The 25,014-nt window shown below is 39.7% G+C and overlaps 1 protein-coding gene across 1 annotated transcript in view; it reads right to left on the bottom strand.

The window, feature by feature from the left end:
* The window catches only part of LOC124795869 (hexokinase type 2-like), a 238,978-nt gene that overhangs the window by 146,768 nt on the left and 67,196 nt on the right, over window positions 1-25,014 (bottom strand). Inside the window, exons 4-6 of the mRNA XM_047259951.1 lie at window positions 23,628-23,790; window positions 1,432-1,571; window positions 1,073-1,288 (exon numbers count right to left, since the gene is read on the bottom strand). Coding sequence (XP_047115907.1) covers window positions 1,073-1,288; window positions 1,432-1,571; window positions 23,628-23,790 — 519 coding nt within the window. The remainder of the gene's footprint in view (window positions 1-1,072; window positions 1,289-1,431; window positions 1,572-23,627; window positions 23,791-25,014) is intronic.

The following is a 25,014-nucleotide window of genomic DNA, read 5'->3' as shown; positions in this document are numbered from 1 at the left end:
TCATATGAAACTAGTTCTTATCTAGTGAATAAGTGTTACACACTAACTTGTGCCATGAAGATGAAGATTGTTTTCTGCTGTATTGAAACCACTGTAAATGGTCAGCTAGCAGCCATATTTAAATGATCATTATTTTAATACTCAGTAAGCTGACTAGTTCCACATATTGGAAAATCCATGATGAAATAATGACAATATTTTCTCTCCCTGTAATATACTCTATGTTCTCGGAACCCTCCTGGCCTCAACCTTCATTAGTCATTGTCCTTCACCCACCATCCCATTTCCTGTTCCCACTCCAGCACTACTTCTACTCCACCAAAGCATCCACAGTCTTCTTTATTTCTTTCCTTTTCCATCCCCCCCCCCCCCCCCCCCACCGCCTCAACCACCCACTATCTAACCTCCCGACTTCACCATCACTCCCCACCCTTACGCTGCTGTTCCTCCCCCTTCCTGCCCTAGCCTCCTCCTTACCCTCACCACCCAGACTAATTCTCCCATCATGCTCTGTTGTTCAGAGTCTGACCTCAGCAGCCACAGACAGTGGTCATGTGTGTGTGAGTTGAGTTTGCATGAAAGTGTGAGTGAGTGTTGTCTAATTCAGAAGAAAGTCTTTTAGCTGAAAGCTACCTGTGTAGTAGTCTTTTTGAAGTGCCTGTCTGCAACTTAACATCTCCACTAATTGTCATAGTTCCAAAGAATTAAGATTTGTCACACGAAGTGACTTATGGGGCACTGAACTAAGTAAGTAGCCTTTGCAAGGCCTCCCTGGTATTTGGAGAGAGACTGTTTATCATTACAGCTGCGATATGCATAAGTAACAAAACTGTAAAAGAGTGATGCTTTTTGGCATCTATAAAAGTGAAGACAATTTTGGGGAATGGATGGTTAAATGTGAACATGTTCCTAAGGCAGCATTAGGGAGGCAGAAGTTGATTCGTGTAGGATGGTTAACTGAGGAGAAGGGAACCAAATAAAACAAATTTTAGAGATAGGGTTGATCTATAGGAGTGAGGACAAGTTCTCTTGAAGAATAAAATTTATTGTTAAGATTCTGATACTATATTACCGGTTTTTTGTCCAGTGCATCTCTCAGCAGCTGAACTACATCTTGTCCAATAACACCAGAGCAGTTGAAGCCTTTAGTCCACCTTTCAAGAATTCCTACAGATAGTCCTTTCTGCATTAATGGAAAGCTGAATGTAAATCCTAGAGGCAGTACTTCTGTGTGTAACTGATGCTCCTTAACAAATGCCACTAGACATTCAGCTATATGATCAAACAGCTGCAAGAAAACATAAGAATCAGTGCTAAACATAACAGTAGAATTGTTTGATAGTGGGCTATCAGAATAAATATTTAACTACACTGCAGAATGTTCTGCTATAATCAAACTACTATATTATCAGTGATGTATTACCAACAAACCTGTGTTCCAGTTCCCACCATAATTTTTTGTGGTATTGCAAATATCTTGGCTTTCATGTCAAAGTGCTTCTCAGACAAGTGAATAACAAGAACACGAAAATTAGTACCTCCAAGATCAAGCGCAAGGAATTTTCCCCTTTCTGTATTGTAAAAGAATGAAAAGAAGAGAAGATTAATCTTGCTGGTACTACATACCAAACCGCCATACATAACAAGAAGTTATATGTATTCTGAATTACAGTGATTATAATTTAGAAGCCCTCATCCAAATACAGTACTGCTTTCATATGGCTTTAAATTTAATAGATATTTAACTCTGTCCTATGCTGCATAAATCATAATATAAATAATTTAGGAGTAAAGGAAAACCCTAACCAAATACCACAAGCATTGAGTCGGCAAGTCCACACAAAAGAGTAGGCATATACATAAAAGAAAGAAAGCATGCTAGCTTTTGGAATAAATTGTTTGTTAAGTTCAAGTACTCACTCGCGCACAGAGTCTCAACATAGACCTGACTGGATATACAATGCAAGCCTGGAAAAGGATTTACTCTGAAAGCTATGACATTTTGTTTTCTACATGCTTGTTGATGACAAGGCTTCTGCTATTCAGTGAGCAGTCTCCTTTGCTCCTACAGTTTTGCTTAAATCATAAATTATATGCTATGGCAATAGCTGTAGATTAATTTCGTGAATAAAAGTAAAATTTATGTTAGGAAATATAACAAATTAATTTCCTTGAAGTAAGCTCCCTGTTGCTTGCATAAAAAGCATTTTTTTTGTTTATATTAATATCAGTGGATGACCAGATACTGTCAGATTCAACTTAGTAACTACTTTAAGAAACATGAAACAGTTTAGTTTCCAACTGAGTAAAAATAGCATTGCAACTGTTCTAGAAATTGTTGATCAAATATAATAAGCTTTAGAAAATAAGAACATAATGACACTCACATTACATTTTCTAAGTATATAATTTCACTGTAATCCTTTTGGTACTTAATGATTTGTTTTACTTGAAAATAGTTCTACATTAATAACAGGACACAACCTGTTTCGGTCAGACACAGGCATTATCTTCGCTTAATACAAATTAGTATTGATGTCCTACAAGGATCATACCTCAGCCTGTTCTTTCAAATTGATATCAATTATTAACTGCATTTTGTCATACATTGTAATACTGATACAACCTTACTTACCTCAAATCACAAAAGTTCAAATCTTATTAAACATATCAGAAATTGTTTGACTCTCTTTTAATTTCTCATCATACAATGTACTCTATTGTAATTAATAATACATTCAAAATCTCTTATATGTTTATTTTAGGATACAAAAAAGGAATGTCTCTCAAATTTTAAATATTTTATAGATTCAAAAAGTAACTGGGAAAAATAATTCAAACATATCTACAAAACAACGTCTTTTTCCCTGTGAAAATTCAAGGATGTGGTTGGAAGTGAAAAATTTGTGTGTGACGTATTTGATACATCTGTCAGCCACACCTCTCATATGGCTCTCTCATACTGGAACATTCTTTTCATAACAAATAGATTTTTTTCAAAATACATGTAATGTGTCGTTGGATACACAAAGCTATCATCTTCTTTATTGCACTAGTAACTGAGAAGCTATACATTTATGCCTCAGAACTATTCCGGTTCAACACTGCAGAATGTGATGCCAGAGAAGAAATCCTTACCCACCTCTAAACTTAAGGTATGTTTTGATATTCTAAGGTTCAAGAAAGCCAAGAATGGCTACTTACAGAAAGTTAATGCTCTCAGAGATTTTAATAAATTACTAATATCTGCACGGTTACTTTATGCTGATGGAACATTAGGAATAAAGTGCGTGACAATAAGTGGAAAATACTACCTGTGTATGTCTTCTTGCCTCTACATTCATCAGAGTTTTCATTTGGCAAAAGTTGGAGAATTTCAAATGAAAAAAAATTACGAATGGGAATCACCTATACCTGGTGTGTGACACATAAAAATACACCAAAGGGCAGAGATGTTACCAATTTTGAGATACTGCTCCTTTTTCCATCATAAATAATTCAGAATGTACATCTCTGAGTTGTGATATGTTTCTATGCACTAAACACCAATCAGCTACTGGTTACTGGTTGCCTTTCCTCAATTTTGTTTATTGTTCCCACACTGGAAATTCTCCTACTGAAATCACCCTTTAGATGTTATAAACACAGAACACAAAATATGAGGGCATACTGGAAGTTCTGAGACTAGCTCTGTTTATGAGAAAGTAATTTATGAATGTATGTTTACACACAATCAACTTCAAAATAGTCACCTTATACAGCAATACAGTGTTCCCGGAGTTTCTGCCATTGATGAGATGTGCCCTGGATGTCTTCTTTTCAAAGAATGTCTAGCACATTCTGTAATTTGCACTGGATCTCTGCAGTGGTAGCAGAACAGCAACCTTTGAGCTGGATCTTTAGCTTTGGGATAATAGTGAAGTCTACAGGACATAAATCTGGTGAGCAGTGTTGGTGCAGAAGTTTCATAATCTTGTTTCTGGTGACAGAGTGCATTGTTGTCATGGAATAACAAGTATTTTGTTCACCACAAATCAGACTGCTTACACCGAATGTCCTCCCCCACATGCCTTAAAACCTAGATTAAGAACAATGCTACAAGTGTTGAAAATGACAATGAGCATGCATTTGGAGTTGCCTTACCTTCTTCTGTAATGGAAATGGTTGGCTCTCCCATTGTGAAGACTGTCACATTGTCTCAAGAGATATACCCATATTTCATCATACACAATGATCCTGGAAATGAACGGATCATCCACAGCATGCTGCAATGGCTTTCGGCACACTTGGATGTGATGTTCCTTCCATTCCCTGGGGCCAAGTTCGACAGAAACATGCTGCATGTTAAAATCACTTAAGGACGGCCTTCAGTGATCCACAGGATACACTAACATTGACAACAACGTTGTGGACTGTTTGCTAACAATCCTCCTCCACAAGTTGCTGATTGGTTTCAATATTTTCTGGTGTTTTGCTTGTGGCAGGTCGTCATGATCTCTCATTGTCTTCCAGTGATGTTCTACCATTCTTGAATTGCACATGCCACTCAAAACATCTCGCTTGACTTGTTGAGCATCACATTAAATTTTTTCAAATTGTGTCAAGTCTCTCTGAGGTGCATTTCTCCAGTTCACACAAAATTTCACGGTCACTCATTATTTTAACTTGCTATTTGTACAAGTTGCAGGTTTGGTAACAAACATGGTCAGAATAGCCCCAGCTGCACAGCTCCGTATATAAACAGGACACTGTCTCTTGGCACACTGACTTGTGAACATAGGTGCTTCCAAAACCTATGTGTGCAGCCTTGCACTGTCATCTGTTGGCATGTTACATTGCTTCTCTTGACTTCTCAATACCCTCTTGCATAACCTCATCTCCTTGCTGGCAGCACTGCAGGAATAAGGAAGACCTTACTTCCTTCATGTCATGCCTTTCCCAGCAGCACATACCACACACACATCCCTTTTCCCTGTCCTCCTCAAAATCTCCACAAGAAGTGAGACAGAAGACATATGTTTTGTCTGCCAATGGTAATCAATTGAATGTTCATAGGCTCCCATGGCCACTGTCAATCTCAATAAAATAATTCTGGGTATTAGGCAACATCATTATGAAATGCTAAAACAACTGAAATGCCAAAGTTTCCACTGACTTTGTGGTGGTCCTCTTCGAGATGATAAACCTGCCATGAAGTGGACTACTGCAAGGTTGTTCACAACATTGGTATTTTAGCTGTTTTAGTGTTTCACACTGATTTTGCCTAATACCCAAAATGATTTTATTAAGAAGAGTTCTATTTCTTCTCACTCATTTTGAATGTGGTTCTGAGCATGAATCTGTGAGACTAGAATACGATAAGGAACCGCGTACAGTTCAGCGATTTGCAATCGATTAATGCAATCTGTTATGAAAATGGCAGCTTTTTGATGATAATATATACAAGATTTTGTCCTATTCATGATTGTGTGTTCATCTTCCAATGCAACACTGAAGAGCCAACAAAAATGGTACACATGTCAGGTGATCAGACAGTATGCTTACGTATGTGTGTGTGTGTGTGTGTGTGTGTGTGTGGTTTGAGGTTTTTGGGCGCTAAACAGCCTGGTCATCAGCGCCCAAACACATAGAAACAGGAACACATGTCACCTGCCAGAGTCATATCTAGACATACCAGGGGTCCCGTATCACTCCAACTGCACGTGCTCCACACCATTACAGAGCCTCCGCCAGCTTGAACAGTCCCCTGCTGACATGCAGGGTCCATGGATTCATGAGGTTGTCTCCATACCTATACATGTCCATGTGCTTGATACAATTTGAAACGAGACTCATCCGACCAAGCAACATGTTTCCAGTCATCAACAGTTCAATGTTAGCGTTGATGGGTCCAAAGAAGGTGTAAAGTTTTGTGTTGTGCAGTCATCAAGGGTACACGAGTGGGCCTTTGGCTCTGAAAGCCCTTATCAATGATATTTTGTTGAAAGATTCACTTGCTGACACTTGTTGATGGTCCTGCATTGAAATCTGCAGCTATTTGTGGAAGGGTTGCAGTTCTCTCACACTGAACAATTCACTTCAGTCAGTGTCGGTCCCATTCTTGCAGGATCTTTTTCTGGCCTCAGCGATGTCAGACACTTGATGTTTCACCAGATTCCTGATATTCACAGTACACTCATGAAATGGTCTTACAGGAAAATCCCCACTTCATCGCTACCTGGGAGATGCTGTGTCCCACCACTTATACACCAACTATAGCACCACATTCAAACTCATTTAAATTTTGATAACCTGCCATTGTAGCAGCAGTAATCAATCTAACAACTGCACCACGCACTTGTTGTCTTATATAGGCATAGCCGACCACAGTGCTGCATCCTGCCTGTTTACATATCTGTGTATTTTAATACACATGCCTATACCAGTTTTTTTGCCACTTCAGTGTATTTACAATCATAGCAAACCCTTTCATTTTGTTCTTCAACATTTCTGTGTCTGTACGGAAATATTCTCAAGTTATTAAATTTCTTCTCAAGGTCAATTTTAATTTCCTTTAACCCCTTAACACCTAAATAAATTTCTTTGTGGAAAAAAATAAAATAAAAAATTATGTCACTCTGTAAGTATCCAAAACACTCAGGAAATGGCAGTACATGTCAGAAGTGTTGGTAACTTCATGTTGTAATCTTATCCTCCCTCACATCACCAGTATATTTTAAAATGTTGCAAAGCACCAAGTGCACTGATAGCCCAAAGAGGCACTTAACCTAGTGTGTAGAGGGTATGATCCAAGCCAGATGTGGATCTGTGATGTTTTGGTGTTTCTTTTTGTATCATGATTTGGAACCACTCATTCATGTTACTTTAAACATGTACCAGGATGTTTTATTTCCACATTCTTAATAACCAGTTGTTGCCCTACTTCTACATCCTCATGATGAGTATGCTGTAGACACTCCCATCCTCCAACATGACATTAGCTGTGTACAAACAGCTGCACACATACATTCCAGTGAATGTTGAACCTTGTCTGACCCAGTAAGTCAACCAATCTTAATTCTGTAGGAAATGTGTGGGACTACTTGTAACACCAGGGGAAACAAAGTACTCAATATCCCTATAATCTGATAGCTCTATGGGATTTAATCATCAACGAGTGGCTTCAGCTGCATATAGCATGTCTGAAGAAATCTGTGGATCCTCTTCTTCATTGAACTGAGACCAGTCACAGTCACAGCTACAAACAGTGTAACAGGGTATTTATGTGACATCTCCTGGAAGTGAATAATTTTTTGTCTAGTGTGCTTATTTTTCTATTGACAAACATGTCACAAGACAAGTCACTGCAAAAGTTTTCTGTCACTATTGCTTCATTTGTTATTGCCAGTTTGTTTCAAAGAGATATTGCCCTTTTTGAGTATCTGTAAAATTGCAAAACAAATTTTGCCTATTAAAATCACGCTAGGACTTAATCACCCCACCTCCCTCAGCTTGTTCAATCCAGATTCCTCTACAATTTTATTTGCCTCATCAGCACTCTTTATCATCCTCTAGAATAAAAATATTGGCCAGGTGCGAGTGGCACTTGAGCAGCGAGGGCACTGCACAAACTTAATTATGTTTGCAGACAATTCATCCATGCCAGGAATTAAGAATCTTGACCATTTTCTCCTGCTACTGATATTGATACTAGCAAGATATTGGTCCCAGGGTACAAAATTTTGGAGACTGTTTCAATTTCAGTAATATAAATATGATGTAAAGTAATGCTGGAGGCATGTGACCATTATTATAATAATCAGTAGTTCTCCATCTAGGCTGACTGGTTCACTAAGTAAAATTCAAACGTCAGGCAAGGAATGACATTATTGCCCATATGATGTGTTTCAAAATTAATCCATTGTAAGATATCCAAGGTGATTACTGAACAGAGATATGGCGTTTCAAGTTTTATGTGAAACACATTTTCGTTACATTAGTCTGCAAGTGTTGGTTTCACATACAACTTGAAACGTCATACCTACGTGCAGTAATCGCTCCTGGATTAATTACAAAACATGTCATATGAGCAATAAAGTCATTTCTCACCTGATGTTTGACTCCGTCACAGTGACTCAGTCAACCTGAATATAGAACTATTGATAGTTTTAATTTCAAGTTTGACACCAGATAAGAAATGTCCTTTTTTGTGATGTATTTACAAATTTACAGTATTCAGATTTTTTCCTTTGGTTGTGCTGTGCAACCTTCCTATTTGCCAAATTTCATGATTCTAGACCAATGGGAAGTCCCTATAGGTTTTGATGCGTGACTTTGCGAGTATCAAAATATATGACTTAAATGGCCATATCTTTTGACTACATTGACATAGAAGCTCTAATTTTTTACCTCACCAAAGGACCATAGACTTTAGTATGTGACATTAATTTCAATGTGATACATCTACCCAATCCTGAGAAAAAGGGGTAATAACAGACAGACAGACAGACAAACAGATAACAAATGACAACAAAATTTTTTTCGTACGATATAATTACAAATTTACAGTTTTACAGTTTTTGGTTGTACTGTGAAACTTACTTTTTGCCAAGTTTCATGATTCTAGGCCAATGAGAAGTACCCTAGGGGATTTTCTGAATAAGTTTGCGAGTATTAAAATGTGTGACTAAATGGCCTATCTTCTGATTCCATTGAATTAAAAGCTTCAATGTTTTCCACCACCAAGGGTCCATAGACCTCAGTATGTGACATAAATTTAAACTTATATGTGAGCCTGTTCCTGAGGAATAGGGTTTTTAACATAGAACAACATAGCAATCAAGAGCTCCATTTGTGGCGATTGGGGTATAGGTTAGTCTTCAGGAATATGGGACGTGTCAGGTTATACAATGACAGGTTGCTTTCTGTAAACTGACAACTAGTTATGACTATGCTGTTCCCAGAATTGAGTTTGTGAATAGCTTTCTCCATAGGCAGCCCTATACAGAAATCAAACTGACCAGTTATTAAAATGTAGTACAGAAAAGTTATTCAACATTGTATTATAAGTGTTTTCCAGGTTTTAAAAATATGTGAAGAGAAATATGGGCCTATAATCAGAGATTACTTGTTAATTTCCATATTTATGAATGAAAATTACTTCTGTATGTTTCAGACTTTCAGAAAAAACAGATTGACTCATTGACTGACTACAAAGGTACCTCAAGGAGGTGCTATCAGTTTCATATTACATTTCAATATTTTGATTTAGATAGCATCAAAAGACAACTTACATTTCAATGGTCTGACAATTTTTGTAATCCTTTAACAGCAGATTTTTGGCACAAGATACAACTTTTTCCCACTTTTTATCCAGCAAAATTCTCTTTGATAGTGTGATTAAATGAGAATTTACAATTATATGAAACTGTAATTTTTCCTTCTTAGTTAAACTTCTACTGCTCACTTAAACTTTTACAGATAAACAAGCAGTATATGGGTTTAGTGTTGTAGGATTGCCGGATCCAATGATGTACAATATACCACATGTAATAAGCACTATTTTATTACTCAGAAGCGCACATATACAGTTATATACATTATTGATTCTTGGTGCACGTGTGTACTGTTTCACATGCGGCCACAGACTGGTCACAAAGAGCTTGCCAAACCAAGATATTACATGCGACTTCGTCGATAGTTACCACATTAGCCCCCCCCCCCCCCCCCCCCCCCCATTCCCCCTAGAGTGTGGAGCACAAAACAAATATTGATATTGGGGCATACATGTAAAGGAAACGCCTATGGGGGAGGGAGAGGGTGTTTAAACCGAAACCATACCTTACATTACATTAGTAATTGAAGTCTTCGAGCCAGCGAAGGGGGTGGATAGTCATGCCCAACCAGGCAAATCCTTGTACAGCAGTCAAGGGATCTGGGGAGGGGACGGTGGGTTGTGAGGAGCTGTGGTAGCAGACCTGAATGCCTGCTGCAGTATGTAGGACTTTAACTGTTGATGGGTCAGTACCAACAGGCAAGGGGACAGATTGGAGATGATGAATGTGGATTAAACTGTCACTGGAGGAGCTGGCTTGTTCATAGAAGACACACACATTATCCGGATGCATAACAAAACACACTTTAGAGCTGCAAATAACATCTGCGTTGACATTCACTACCACTTCCGTATACGAGTCATCATTGGCGACATCACACATTCCGGGGCTGGCCCCTGAAACGTCACTAAATCCTAACAGGGGAGAGGTGGGGGGCTGCCTAGGGGCAGTCATCACACGTGTCACTCTGTAGGGGAATGTCACATGCACCTGAAGCACTGTTACATGACTGGGAGTGGGTAGCGTCACACATGTGAGAATTGGTGTCACTCACCCATGGAGCATCGGTAGATGTCTCGTGTGAGGCGGATGTAGCAGGGGGATGGGGCCTGACTGGATGGGGTATCGGGCAGCTCTCCCAGAGACCACACAGGTTTGAGGTGGCAGACAGATACCGTTTGAAGTGTGCCATTAATCAGCACTTCAAACATATTGGGACACTGCGATAGACTCTGTACGGGCCTGAGTATGAAGGTCTGAGTGTTGATCAGACAGTGTCATCGTGCACCATGATGTGAGTGCATGATGCCAAGTCCTTATGCAGAAATATGGGAGGGAGCGAGTGTGGTCGAGGAGGAGGCATGCGAATGTTAGTGATTAACTCCTAAACACGTCCGACGAATGTTGAGTCGCAGATTTGACCTGGAGGAAGTGAAGGCTCAACTAGCTCTGCTGGGAGTGTGAGGGGTTCTCCATACAGTACTTCTGCCAGGGACATGCCAAGGTCCTCTTTGTACATGGCCCGAACGCCTAACATTATCCATGGTAAGGTGTCGGCCCACTCACCTCCGTGGCACATCAGGGAAGATTTAAGCATTTGGTGCCAGCAATCAACAAGCCCATGGCTCTGGGGGGGGATATGCTGTAGTCCTAAATCGTTTCACCCCACACGGTTCATAAAGCTGTCAGAAGAGGGCAGACTTGAACTGGTGGCGCTGGTCAGTGGTGATAGAAACTGGGCAGGAAGATCCACATTAATAAAAGGGCTCGGGCCACTGCATCAGATGTGATAGTAGTGAGAGGAATTACCTCTACCCAGCGAGTAAACCTGTCAGTGGCAGACAGTATGTAATGGAAGGGGCTCGAAGGGGCCAAGGGCACGATGTTATCAATATTTATGTGCTGGAATCTTCTTTTTTCCACATCGAACAAACCCATTGGGGGCTGTGCATGACATCCTGCTTTTGCGCGCTGACAAGCCACACATGCTCATGCCCAACTGCGACTTTGTTTTATCACCCCGGGACAAACAAAACATTCAGATACCAGATGTGCGGTGGCCCATATGCCAGCATGTGCCATGTTATGGATACTATTAAAAATGTCCCGGCAGAGAGGTGCAGGAATCTTCGGACGTACGCGTCGTGTTGAAATGTCGCACCAGATGGGTGACAAAAACCCAGGAAGTGTTCATGACTGTAATTTGAGTCCTGTTTTAACATTGGAGTGCAATGCGCTGAATTAGTATCCTCTGTTTGCAATTTAGGGAGTTCACTGAGGTCCAGTTGTGAAGATAAAACTGACACACGAGACAGAAAATCGGCGACTATGTTGTCTGCCCCTCTGACGTAATGTTATGTTGTTCATAAACTGACATATGAGGTCCATATGCTGAAAACATCTTGGGGATGTGTCCTTGCCTGGGTTATGGAAAGCGTATACCAGTGGCTTGTGGCCAGTAAATATCATGGACATTTACGTTGGTAAGCATACAGTTTGTGGGAGAAAAACCTGAGCAGCTGGACACCAGAACCCACGGATTGCTGAAATACCGTCCCCAGTGCTGTATCACTTGCGTCTGTAGTAAGCAAGATGGATGCATAAGGAATTGGGTGAGCGAGCGTAACGGCCATCTGTAAGGCTGACTTTAGGTTATCAAGTGCGCAACACATATCTGGAGTTCACGTGACCGCCCGAGACCCTGAAGTGTTTTTCCTGTGAGAGCATCCGTCACTGGAGCTTGTATGTCAACAGCATGGGGGATGTGCTTGCAGTAGTAATTTACCATTCCAAGGAAGCGGCAGAGGCTCTGAAAATCTTTGGACAAAGGCACCATACTAATGGCCTCAGCACATTCGGGTAGGGGGTGGATGCCGTCGGCAGAAACCCCATGGCCCAGGAAAGTGGCAATAGTGTGGCAGAGTTGTGACTTAGCATTGTTCGCTGTGACACCGTTTGCTTGTAATAGTTAGAACACTTTATTTAAATGGAGTTCATTTTCCTCGAGGGACGAAGAAAAAATTAACAAGTCATCCACGTATGCATACGCAAAGTCCAGTTTTCCAACCAATGAGTCAATGAAACCGTTGCCACATCTGTGCAGCATTTTTAAAGCCAAATGGCAGAAACAAATACTCAAAGAACCCGAACAGGGTGATGATAGCAGTTTTTTCAGCGTCCTCCGGTGCCATTTGCAGTTGGTGGTATGCCTTGTGACAGTCGATTACATTTAAAATTTGTGCCCCATGCAGCTGGGAAGCAAAGTCTTGAATATTTGGGACAGGATACTTATCTAGAATTGTTCTGGTGTTAAGTGCCCGATAGTCACCTCAGGGGCAGACAGTGTCATCTTTCCTGGGCACCAAATGAATGGCTGACGACCAACTACTAGAAGAAGAGCAAATAGTCTTACTGTCTAAAAGTTCCTGAATAATAGCTTTGGCATGTTTGAGTTTCCCCAGGTTTAAATGCCTAGCCTTTGCGCGTACTGGTGGACCTTCTGTGGTATTGATTCTATGGACAGTACTGTTGTTGATCATGAACACTGATGGGGATGATGGACCCACACCCGATGTAGTATGACTAACCTGTAATGCACATGCTTGTGTATCCCAGTCCGGTGGGTCAGCAGCAGTAGTGGTGATCCAATGGTAGTCCTTGTCGTGGAGCTCAGTGGGGTATTCGGTAGTGTTGTGCGCACAGCTTCTGTCTGGCAGTAGAAATGTCACGCGGCATCAGCGGCGGGTGCGAGGAAGCGGTGCAGGGATTGGGGGCGTGACCGTGTCTGACAGCTGGGTGACCTGCTTACGAGCATCCATGAGCTTGGCTTGCATGGCGACGATGCGTAAGTGGAGGGCTTCATTGCTGTCCCAAAGTTTGTCGTTGTGTCATCTAAGAGAGAGCATTGCAACACTGGTTTCGGCTAGCTCACACAACAGATTGGTGCTCTCGGGTGAGAGGGAAGAGATATCTGAACCGGTGGTACAGCCTTTCAAGTTAAACGTTAGTGTACCTCATTACAGGTTAGGTGAAAGTGCATGGGCTAAGAGAAAATCTACCCCAAGCACTGGTTCATCCACATCCGCGATAATGAAAGTCCGCTATAATGGGGTACTAATGTCCTGCAGTTTAAGGCTTAAATTAGTTATTCCATGGGATTGGATCAGGGAATTATTGGGCGCTCAAAGCAGGGGGCTAGGCTGATGCTCAAATTTAATACCTGCAGACTAACCTCGCCCCCCCCCCCCCCCCCTCCCCCGTGTCAACTAGAAATGAAAGGGAAGACACTGCATCTTTCACGTACAAGCGTCCTGGTGTGTGAGGTGAGGAAGTATTAAGTGATAGGCATCTGTGCAGTGCAACGCCCGTAGTGCCTGAATTGGGTCACATTATTAGTTTGGGAATGCACAATAAGTACGACATTTCTTAGCCGCGTCGCCAAATGGAAATAACACCAAGTGGGACGGCGCGCGGGGTTGTCCATCACGCTGCCTGAGTTAAAAGTGGCGGAGCAAGTCGTACGCAGTCTGTACTGCACGATGGAAACTGCCGTGCAGGTGTGCCAACCCCTAAGGCCTGAGGGCCCCCTGGGAAGGGGGAGAGAGGGGGGGGGGGGGGGGGGGGGGGGGAGTTTGCGGGTGGTGCAGAATGTTCTAAACCTGGACTGTGATCTACAGTTTAGAGTCTAGTGGGGCCGAAGTTACACGGAGAAAGTGAATTTGAACCTACGGGGGAGGTTTGAGCAACCAGATGGTCCAAAGTGTAACGTCTGGCATGTGATGTGTGTCAATCATGGCGTGGAGATGATGACACAGCTGCAACGAGGATCTGGAACCCAGCGACTCGTGACTGATGAGGCAGATAGCTTCCTCTGTTGGTGTAGATAGTTGCTCAAGGATGGTGCGTTGGGCAAATGCATATTTATCCATAGTGTGTGGTGAAGCCACAGTATCGCAGATCAGGTCCAGTTCATCATGGAGGTGACATAGTAAGCAAAGGAACTTTGAATTGCCATCAACAACACACTGTAGCTGGAGGACGTGGTCAACCAAGGCAAACCATGTCCTTGCGAAGGGGTGGTAGCTTAGGCCAACGGATGGGGAAGTCTTGACGTAACTGTTTGTCAGAAACTGTCACCCCCTGTCCGTAGCTCTGCAGCATAATTGGCTCAGGTGTAGTAGGTGCGGCTGGCTCGGCCTTGGTCAAGAAATCTACAAGTTGGGCATTTGATGGAGTAACGCCAACAGGCGTAAAATGGACCGGCACAGTAGAGTCGACTGTAGTTGACCGATGTGCGGAGAATTACGGAGTGCAGTTTCCAGGCCCCTCCCCTACAGGTGCATTAAAATCACCTAATGTTTGTGGAACACACGTGGCAGACGCAGCAGGGAACGGCATGTGCCATCAGAAACACTCGTAAAGTGGACGTTGGTAGTGGGAGGGGAGGGGGGGGGGGGGGGGGGTAAGGGGGGCTGGTGCAAAATCCAGAGTTCTGAGATAAACATGAAATTTACTGTCTTGAGTGTCTGGCTTGATTTGTACCACCACTGATTCGGGCAGAAAGTTCACACTGGCACTTGGGAAACCTGTAAACATAGTCACTGGGGTTTGAGCACATTGTGTCAGCCATTGTTGAGCCCTCAGAACACGTGGAAAGTTCATATTCAGTGTAAAACACTTGCATTCAAAGTTTTGAGCATGAAAAATATTCTGTTGGTATGATACACTGCCACATGACTGCTGACTCATGTACATAAACAACAAGTTATTGTTCATACCTGATGCCGGCATATGTGGCTGTTGGAAAGTAGAAGTGTTGTCCTGTTGAGTACAGCTAGTCAGTGTGTTTGGGAACTGTGTCGAACTATTTTGAACACAAGGTGGATAATTAGAAAACCACGCCGAAGCATCCGTTGGAACATCTAGTTGGCACTTGTATTGTGTAGCATGCGGCAAGTGATACATTGTGTACCACCCGACATTACGAGAGTTCATTGTAGCTCTCATGAACAAAATTCGGGGTCACCAGTATGGGTTTAGTGTTGTAGGATTGCCAGATCCAATGATGTACACTATACCACATGTAATAAGCACTATTTTATTACTCAGAAGCACACATATATACACTCTCAATTACCGTTTCGCGTGCGGCCACGCACTGGTCGCAAAGAGCCTGCCAAACCTAGATATTACACATGACTTGGTCGATAGTCACCACAAGTGCAAAATAAATGGGAATCTGGGGAAGACATTGTTGTTGCAGTCACAGACATACAAAATAAAAAGTGAGATAATAAAAATCAGCAGGGAAAATGAAAAAATGAAAGATATGAGTTGTAATGGAAAAATTATTAAAGAAGTAGAGGCTTTTGAATATCTAGGAAGTAAGCTGATGAGAAAAGCAATCATTAAGGAAGAAAATTTTGGAGAGGAGAAATAATTGCTCAAAATTTTACTGTTGTGTATCAGACATAATTAGGAATTAGAAAATACCAGTCAGAACAAATATCATGAAATATAAATCATACTATCTGACAGGGATCAGAATGTTGGACACGGACAAAAAAAAATTGAGCAGAACATAAGCAACAGGATGCACTTTCTAGGAAGGATCCTGGTTAAGATGAGAAGGGACGAGACAAGAAATGAAACAGTACAAAACACACTTCACACCAGTCTGCAAAAGGAAACTAAATGGAGAGAAATAGGCTGAAATGGTTTGGCCATGATAAAAGAATGGGAAAAGGAAGACTATCGAGAAAAGCTCTGGCGTGGATAGAATCTGGAAGAAGAGAAAATGGAAGACCATGAACAAGATGAAGAGACCAGGTAAAGGATGATGTGAATTGGAGAGGGCAATGATGAGAGAAAATTTTGAAAACTAGACCGTTGGAGAAAAGAGACAATTAGAAGAGGATCTGGGAATGAATAGAAACAATTCAGGAAGAAGAAGAAGAAGAAGAACAAGAAGAAGAAGAAAATGATGATGATGATGTTAAACCTGATTTATGGGAATGCTTTATTGATCCCATTTCACCATCATGAACAGACAAACCATTTATTAATTAGCTCACATGTATCTGAAGATAGGCAGATCAATTTAGAAATAAAATATCAATCAGTGTTGTTCTGTGTCTTTATATTCTACTTGGGAATGTTTCTTTCTGGAGAACAAACCAATGTTAGACATCGGTAACTCCAAGCGTCCCCAATCAGAACTATTTAAAGTGAAATATATTTTGAAACTGTTATGCAAGTTAATCCTGTAATTATATAATTTATCTATTCAAGTTTAAAACTTTTCCTGTTATACTGTTAGAATAACATAGGTACCATATGTTTCACAGTCTACCTCTGTGATCTACAATATAATGTTTTGTTTTTTTCACTTTGTAAATATTTACACACAAAAAAAGCCCTTGTGAAAACACTGAAAACGACATTGATTAGAGAATAGTACTCTGCTGGTACTGCATATATCTGGAAATTAGTCATGCAAGCATTTAACACAACCATGTTTGATGACCCCATCCTGTGACCCCTGGAGCTCTGCATATGCACATTTAACAGAATTATTCATTCAGGGTTTGTCATAATGCTCAAAGACTGATCTTTACATTACCTTGAGGAGCAGTTTCAGTGACAAACTGGATGTCATCCTCAATTGCATAATTGGGTTCCAGACGGTGGTGAAGAAGTCAGTACATTCACTGGTAAAGGTTGTGATGTGAATTTGTCTAGAAACATTGTTTCTGATAATACTGACAAGAACTGTCAATTCAAAGAAATTGATCCTAATAATCCCATAGATTTCATGAAACAATTCAAAGTTTCTTTCATTCACATGAAGTCATAAGATTAAAAAACAGAATGTTGCCTTCATTAAATGAGTACAAGCACACACACTTGGCCCAACTATACGGTTAATCAGTACATAACTGCTGCTGAGTTTGAAACAGCATGAGAAACTACAAATTATAAAGAAAAATTGTTTTTGCTCAACAATTAAAATAGAAATAAAAGAAATATGAGAAGTTCCTTGCAAAAATATTGTGGCCAAAATATCTTCTTGAATGCTCCTCTAAATGAAGACACCTTGATCACTGTCTGAGCCAGACATTTGTTGTGCAATGTACACAGAAAATTAACTATTGGAAACATTTGATAACTTCCATGAATTATTACACCTTGCTGACAAACAGAAGAAGACACCACAAAGGCAGAAGATAAAAAAGGTAATGGAGAGAAGACAGCAATTGTAGAAGAGAAGGAAGAAAAAACTGAAGAGGACAAAATAAATGTAAGAAAAGAAGTGCAAAAGGAAAAGTGGAAAATTTCAAAGCTGCATCATGGAAGAAAGGACTGTCTTAATTACAAATAAGTTTCAAGAATTTGTACATGTTTTGATTTAACTTTTCTTAGATCCATTTATAAACTGGTCAAGATAACTCACTGTGATAATATTAATGAACTGTGCACTATAATCAGTAACAGAATTGAAGAACATCACTTCTGTGCCAGTGGTTTTTTTTGTGTGGTGTTTGTATAGTAAGACATACGTAAGTGTCTAATCAGCAGCACAAGGTCGACAATATAAAGTCAGTTCGTAGTAAAAATATTTCTGTTACTGATGAGTCAGATACATGATGTCCAGTATTTAATAATCATTTTCTGGGCATTGCTGGTGAATTAAATAAAAACTTAGTTTCTACAGGGAATTATATAACTGTTGGAAAATACCTTTCTAAAACTGATGTCTGAAATACTCCTCTATGATATTGATAGGGCAGAGACTGGGTCAATAATTAAATCACTCAAGACTAAGGACTCTCATGTATACGAAGGAGTGCCTAGCAGTATATTAAAGAATTGTGCTGCACATGCTAGCTCTGTACTTAGCCATATTTCCTCTAAGAATGGGCAGTTTCATGAACAATTAAAGCTCTCATTAGTAAAACCACTTTATAGAAAGGGAGAAAGGGATAATGTAGACAATTTTAGATCTACTTCTATGCCACTAGTATTTGCTAAAGTTATTGAAAACGCTGTGTATGTAAGGATAATTGAGCATCTTATTTCACATAATTTGCTATCAAATGTACAGTTTGGTTCTAGAAGTGATTTAACAACTGAAAACACTCTCTCTTGTCTCTGCGAGGCACTGGATGGATTAAACTAAAGGTTTTAAACACTGGGCATAATTTTTTATTTAACTAAGGTGTTTGATTGTGTTGATCACAAAATATTGCTCCAGAAGTAGGACCATTATGGAATATGGGAAGTAGCTTACAATTGATTCCCCTCTTACTTTAACAATGGACAGCAAAAGGTTATTATTCACAGTGTTGAGAATGGCTATGGTGTGAGGTTTGAGTGGGGAACAATTAAATGGGGGGTGCTCCAGAAAACAGTGATGGGGCCACTCCTGTTCCTCATTTGTATAAATGATATGGCCTCTAGTATTACAGGTCATTCTAAAATATTTCTGTTTGCTGATGACACAACCTTGGTAGTAAAGAATGTTGTGTGCAACATTGACTCTGCTCCAAATAGTGCAGTTCATGACATAAGTTCATGGCTTGTACAAAATAAACTAACACTAAATGATAGTAAGACTCAGTTTTTATAGTTTCTAACACACAATTCAACAAAATTCAGTGTTTTTATTTCACAAAATGGGCACATGATTAGTGAAACTGAAAAGTTCAAATTTCTAATGTTCAGATAGATGGTCATGGAAAGCCCACATTCAGGATCTTGTTCAAAGACTTAATGCTGCCATTTTCACTGTTCGAACAGTATCTGAAGTAAATAATAGCCCAACACAAAAAGTGGTCTACTTTGTTTATTTTCATTTGCCTATGATGTAAGGTATTATATTTTGGCATAACTCTTTCTATTCTCAGAGGATGTTTTTGGCTCAGAAATGAGCAATAAGCAGTGTAAGTTCGCGAAGCCCTTGTCAACCCCTGTTCATTAGTCTGGCTATTCTGAGACTGGCGTCTCAATATATATGTATTCTTTACTGTTGTTTCTTGTTAATAATATCACCTTATTCCCAAGAATAAGCAGCTTTCACTCAATTAATACTAGGCACAAATCCAGTCTGCATTTGGATCACACTTCCTTGACTTTTGTGCAGAAAGGTGGGCAGTATACTACTGCATCCATTTTCAATAAGCTACCATAAGAATAGCAGCAATCCATGTGCTTTCAAATCTAAACTGGAGACTTTCCTTATGGGTCACTCCTATTCTATTGAGGAGTTCATTGAAAAATTAAGCTGATTCCTGTGTTATACTGCTGATTGCATTTACATTAACTAATGGCTTCTCTTTTTTTTTAGTTTCATAAACATTTTATTTTATCTGTTATTATTTTTGTGTTGTAATTTTATGTACTGACACATTCCCACATTCCATGACCTTTGATATTTTCTCCTCAATTTGGTACTATGGAACTAGATGACTAAACTAAAAATAAAGAAAACTTTGATAATTTAGTGAAATGAATTACCAATGATGATGTCTACATGGTAAAAAACATTGTCATTGTCATTGTGTGTTCTTGGATTGAGACATGTTCAGTTTCACTATGTGCTGTTTATTAGGTAGATTGCTGCTATATGTACTGACCTAACATTATTACTGTTATGATGCTGCCGTAAGTTCATATTTCTTGATCAAGTGATGCATAATAATTAGAAAAGAGGAAGGAAATTGAGCCATCATGACTGCAAGCAACTGATTTATGGGAGGTGTTGTATGTCATGCTTCATAACCGTTTTTTCATACCCTACAACTTGGTTGTACGAGTAGCTGAGTGTGGCATGCTCAGACTATATACACTGTCACATAACCATCCCCACCATCTTAGCTTTACAGCATAGCCAACTTATGCTGCCTGCTGTCTCTGCTCAATTGTCACATTGTAAGTTGCCATGCCTTGTGACCTTCCCAACAGTCTTTGGGATATGCTGTAGTATTGACAGCTGCCACCTACAACCTGGTGAACTAGGAGCAACTTCAACATCCTATGTCCATCCCATCCACCTGTGCCATACAGTATTACCAGCTTCTGCTGTATATAAGCTCTGCATGGATGACATGTTGGAGTTCGTCATGTCACATGACCTCCTGGGCACCCCTCACACAACGCTGTAGCACCAGTAGTTGCTGCTTGTATACTTGGGGTGTCACCCAATTCACCCAATTTCGAAGTGTGGGATAATAGCACCATTGCCAGTGTACGGTGCATGTGTGTGTGTGTGTGTGTGTGTGTGTGTGTGTGTGTGTTTGACTATTGGTTTTCACATGGTAGTTTTCACCAGTCTTCAGTCATCTATCATTTCAGTTCTTTCAGTGTCTTTGTGATGCTCTCTCATGAGTTGAACAGACCTGTGACCATTTAGGCTGTCCTTCTTTGTGTCTGTTCAATATCGCCTGTTAGGCATATTTGGTATTAGCCCCATGTGCTTGACTAATATTCTAGGATGGGTCAGACAAGTATTCTCTATGCAGTCTCCTCTGTAGGCTGCTTGCACTTCCCTCTTTTGCCACCTGCTTTGACTGCGGCCATGTGCTCATTCCATTTCATAGCCCCACAAATTGTTACAGCCAGACTGAGTTTATGCCCAGATTGATTTCAAATTTGATTAGTATATATGTATGTACTCTGTGAAACTAAATAGCACATCATATTGTAGAGTACCATTCATTTAAAATTGTTTTCTCTTCTCTGTGTTTTCATATATATACTATTTACACATGTTTCTTCAGAAACCTCCTATTGTGTGCCCCTCATTTTTGATCCTGAATGATTACTATTTGTAAAAGAAACATAATTAGAGACTAATTGATATGCATTGTGTATTTCAATCCTTTCATTGTTCTTAATAATATTAATGCTTTTTATGTACTGTTTAGTTGTTGGTGACACAGAGAGATATATGACCTTGAAATTCAAGATTTACCTGTAGGGATTTTTGTCATGGTAAATTTAGAATTTCATAATGCATACATTTATTAATATTGTGATTTTTCACATTACTCGTCTTTAATCTGTTTAAATCTATAATTTATTTGCAGGATTTTGTGTTTGTATCTGGTAATTAGCAGCAGTTTCATTTTCTTCCTTTTTAAAATTTGATACTGGTATTTTGTGAGCAAAGGAAAATGTTCAATCATGCGTAAAGTGAGGACACATTTATTCCTTAAGGAATACATCAGTTAATCATGCATCTACATACATACTCCGCAATCCACCATACGGTGTGTGGCGGAGGGTACCTCATACCACAACTAGCATCTTCTCTCCCTGTTCCACTCCCAACAGAATGAGGGAAAAATGACTGCCTATATGCCTCTGTACGAGCCCTAATCTCTCTTATCTTATCTTTGTGATCTTTCCGCGAAATATAAGTTGGCGGCAGTAAAATTGTACTGCAGTCAGCCTCAAATGCTGGTTCTCTAAATTTTCTCAGTAGCAATTCAGAAAAGAACGCCTCCTTTCCTCCAGAGACTCCCACCCGACTTCCTGAAGCATTTCTGTAACACTCACATGATGATCAAACCTACCACTAACAAATCTAGCAGCCCGCCTCTGAATTGCTTCTATGTCCTCCCTCAATCCGACCTGATAGGGATCCCAAACGCTCAAGCAGTACTCAAGAATAGGTCGTATTAGTGTTTTATAAGCAGTCTCCTTTACAGATGAACCACGTCTTCCCAAAATTCTACCAAAGAACCGAAGACGACTATCCGCCTTCCCCACAACTGCCATTACATACCTTGTCCCACTTCATATCACTCTGCAATGTTACACCCAAATATTTAATCGCGTGACTGTGTCAAGCGCTACACTTCTAATGGAGTATTGAAACATCACGGGATTCTTTTTCCTATTCATCTGCATTAATTTACATTTATCTATATTTAGAGTTAGCTGCCATTCTTTACACCAATCACAAATCCTGTCCAAGTCATCTTGTATCCTCCTACAGTTACTCAACGACGACACCTTCCCATACACCACAGCATCATCAGCAAACAGCCGCACATTGCTATCCACCCTATCCAAAAGATCATTTATGTAGATAGAAAACAACAGTGGACCTACCACACTTCCGTGGGGCACTCCAGATGATAACCTCACCTCTGATGAACACTCACCATCGAGGACAACGTACTGGGTTCTATTACTTAAGAAGTCTTTGAGCTACCTACATATTTGAGAACCAATCCCAAATGCTCGTACCTTAGTTAGGAGTCTGCAGTGGGGCACTGAGTCAAACGCTTTCCAGAAGTCAAGGAATATGGCATCTGTCTGATAGCTTTCATCCATGGTTCGCAAAATATCATGTGAGAAAAGGGCGAGTTGCGTTTCGCAGGAGCAATGCTTTCTAAAGCCGTGCTGATCCATAAATACTGATAGATTCTGTTTTGTGTAAAAGTAAATGTATTTATAGATTTTGTAATTTTACTTCTTTTCCATTTTCTGTGAGACCATGCAATGCAATATGATATCCATATTAGGTTTTTAGTGCCACATTTTCTTTCTTTTGTCTTTTGCACATTCTTTTAGCCTATTTTACACTGAAACTTTAGGAGTCCTTAAGTTTCCAATGTGAAATATTTTTGTGCACTGGAGAACTGTTAGGTTTCAGTATTCCTACATGACAAGTTTGTGGAAGTTTTAATCTCACTTTTTTTAAATTTTTTATCTTTTTGTTTGTTTTTTTGATCTCTGGTGAGTGGCATGTCATTTCTGGCAGACCTTTGACTAACAACAATAAAGTGTAGGTCAACTGTACTGCGCTTGGCCAGCAAAGGATTTGTGTCATCTCACAGCAGGACCGCACAAATCTTTGCACAGAAGTGATAGGGGTCAATGTGGAATGGAATGACAATGATCACCAGTATGCCAGATGAAGTTTATAAATATGTTCTAACATGCTATGGTCTTTACCATGAATAAATGGCAGGGTGCACTATTAATTAACATTGACTTTGAATTAAAGAAAACAGCTCATGTCCAATTCCAAAACAGAAGAATGATAATAATGAACAGTAAATTGTCATTTTCATTAGATGGAAAAGAGAAGAACTGAAATGGTGCTACTCAACTTGTAATTGAGGTGGGCTGTGTTAAGTGCCTGACTATCAGTATTTGTTAATGGAAGAGGCTCTGCAAATTTTTAACCATTTCCAGATCCATACTGTGATATTTATATACAACAGTAAACATTAGCTACCTGATGTTTCTGAAAACTTGAATATGCCTTGTGATATCAGAAATTTTATTTATAAAACATACCTTTCCCATTTGGAAGATCCTGCACATATGTTATAAAACATTTTACAATTGAATTTGGATGTGTATCCTTCCCCAGACCAAGCTTTACGTCCTCCAAAAAAGAAGACATAAGTTGGTTAACTTGAACATCAGTGAGATGGAATTCCTTGCATAACTGCCTTACCTGTCAAAATAAACACTTATATTACAAATGATTAAAATGTTATTTACAATTAATGCACAATCCATTAACAGTCTGTAATTATGATTGGAATACTTTATATATTTGTTCTTGTAGTATTTTTCACAATTATGTGCAACATTTCACTAAAAAAATCATACATCCAGGCAGAATAAAATCTTCTCTCAGATTGGTTTTCAGTATGAGCTGCGGAGAGCAGTGAAAATGAGCTTACACCCTATACTTACAGTGCACTGGGATAAGTAATGGTACAAAGGGAGCAAGCTCCACCCGCATCATATATTACAATAATTATATTTTCACTCTGTGCTTCTCTCAGGCATCTAAGAAAGCGGGCAACAACTTGGATAGTGAGCTTTCATTCACAAGAATAAGCTTTTTGCAGTGTCCATGACTGACCAGGTAATTTGTATGTACCAATCACCGAGTGGTTATGTGGATATTTTTTTCTCAAAACTAAATCTGACACTAGCTAAGGTATCTTGCTCAAAAACAAACATAATAATCTGTGAGGATCTCAATACCAATACAATGAAGTCAGATATGTCAGCCATGCCAATTTAAATGTTTTGTACAGTTATGGCATGACTTCACTTGCAAACTGTGCCACTAGAGTAACGAAACAATCTTCTACATTCACAGACCATGTAGCAACAGATATAGACACTAAAAAATGCTATATACATTTTCAAGATCTGGGCTTATTAGACCATTTGTGTCAGAAATTAAAAGTAAATTTTTGTGTAGAAAAGCACCTTAAATTAAAAGTATACAAATGGGTCTTCTCAAAGTCAAACCTGTATGAATTTTCACCCCAGATACAATATGAAGGGTGGGAGGAAGTCTATGCAGAAACGAATGTGAACAAAATGTTTAATAGTTTCATGTCAATTTTACACTAAAATTTGAGGAAGCATTCCCCAAAACTTTGCATACCACCGTGGCTTCAGAAACAATCTTTTTGGAAAACCAAAGGGATCAAAAAATCCTCTGGAACTCTTAGGTATCTCACTTCAATCAAAAATAGACAGACTTGCCCAGCTTTTTTGCAATTTTATAAGAACTATAAGAGAATCTACAGAAAGGTACTACTAGCTGCTAAAAAAATCACAAACCATAAAATACTATTGCAGGCAGAAAACAAAAGCAAAGCAGCCTGGAATATTATCAAACAGGAAACAGCAAACATGGGGCAAAAGCTTTTGA

Source organism: Schistocerca piceifrons, chromosome 4 (genome assembly GCF_021461385.2).
Source record: "Schistocerca piceifrons isolate TAMUIC-IGC-003096 chromosome 4, iqSchPice1.1, whole genome shotgun sequence".
Taxonomy (NCBI): domain Eukaryota; kingdom Metazoa; phylum Arthropoda; class Insecta; order Orthoptera; family Acrididae; genus Schistocerca; species Schistocerca piceifrons.
This window is presented reverse-complemented; position numbering and strand designations above follow the sequence as displayed.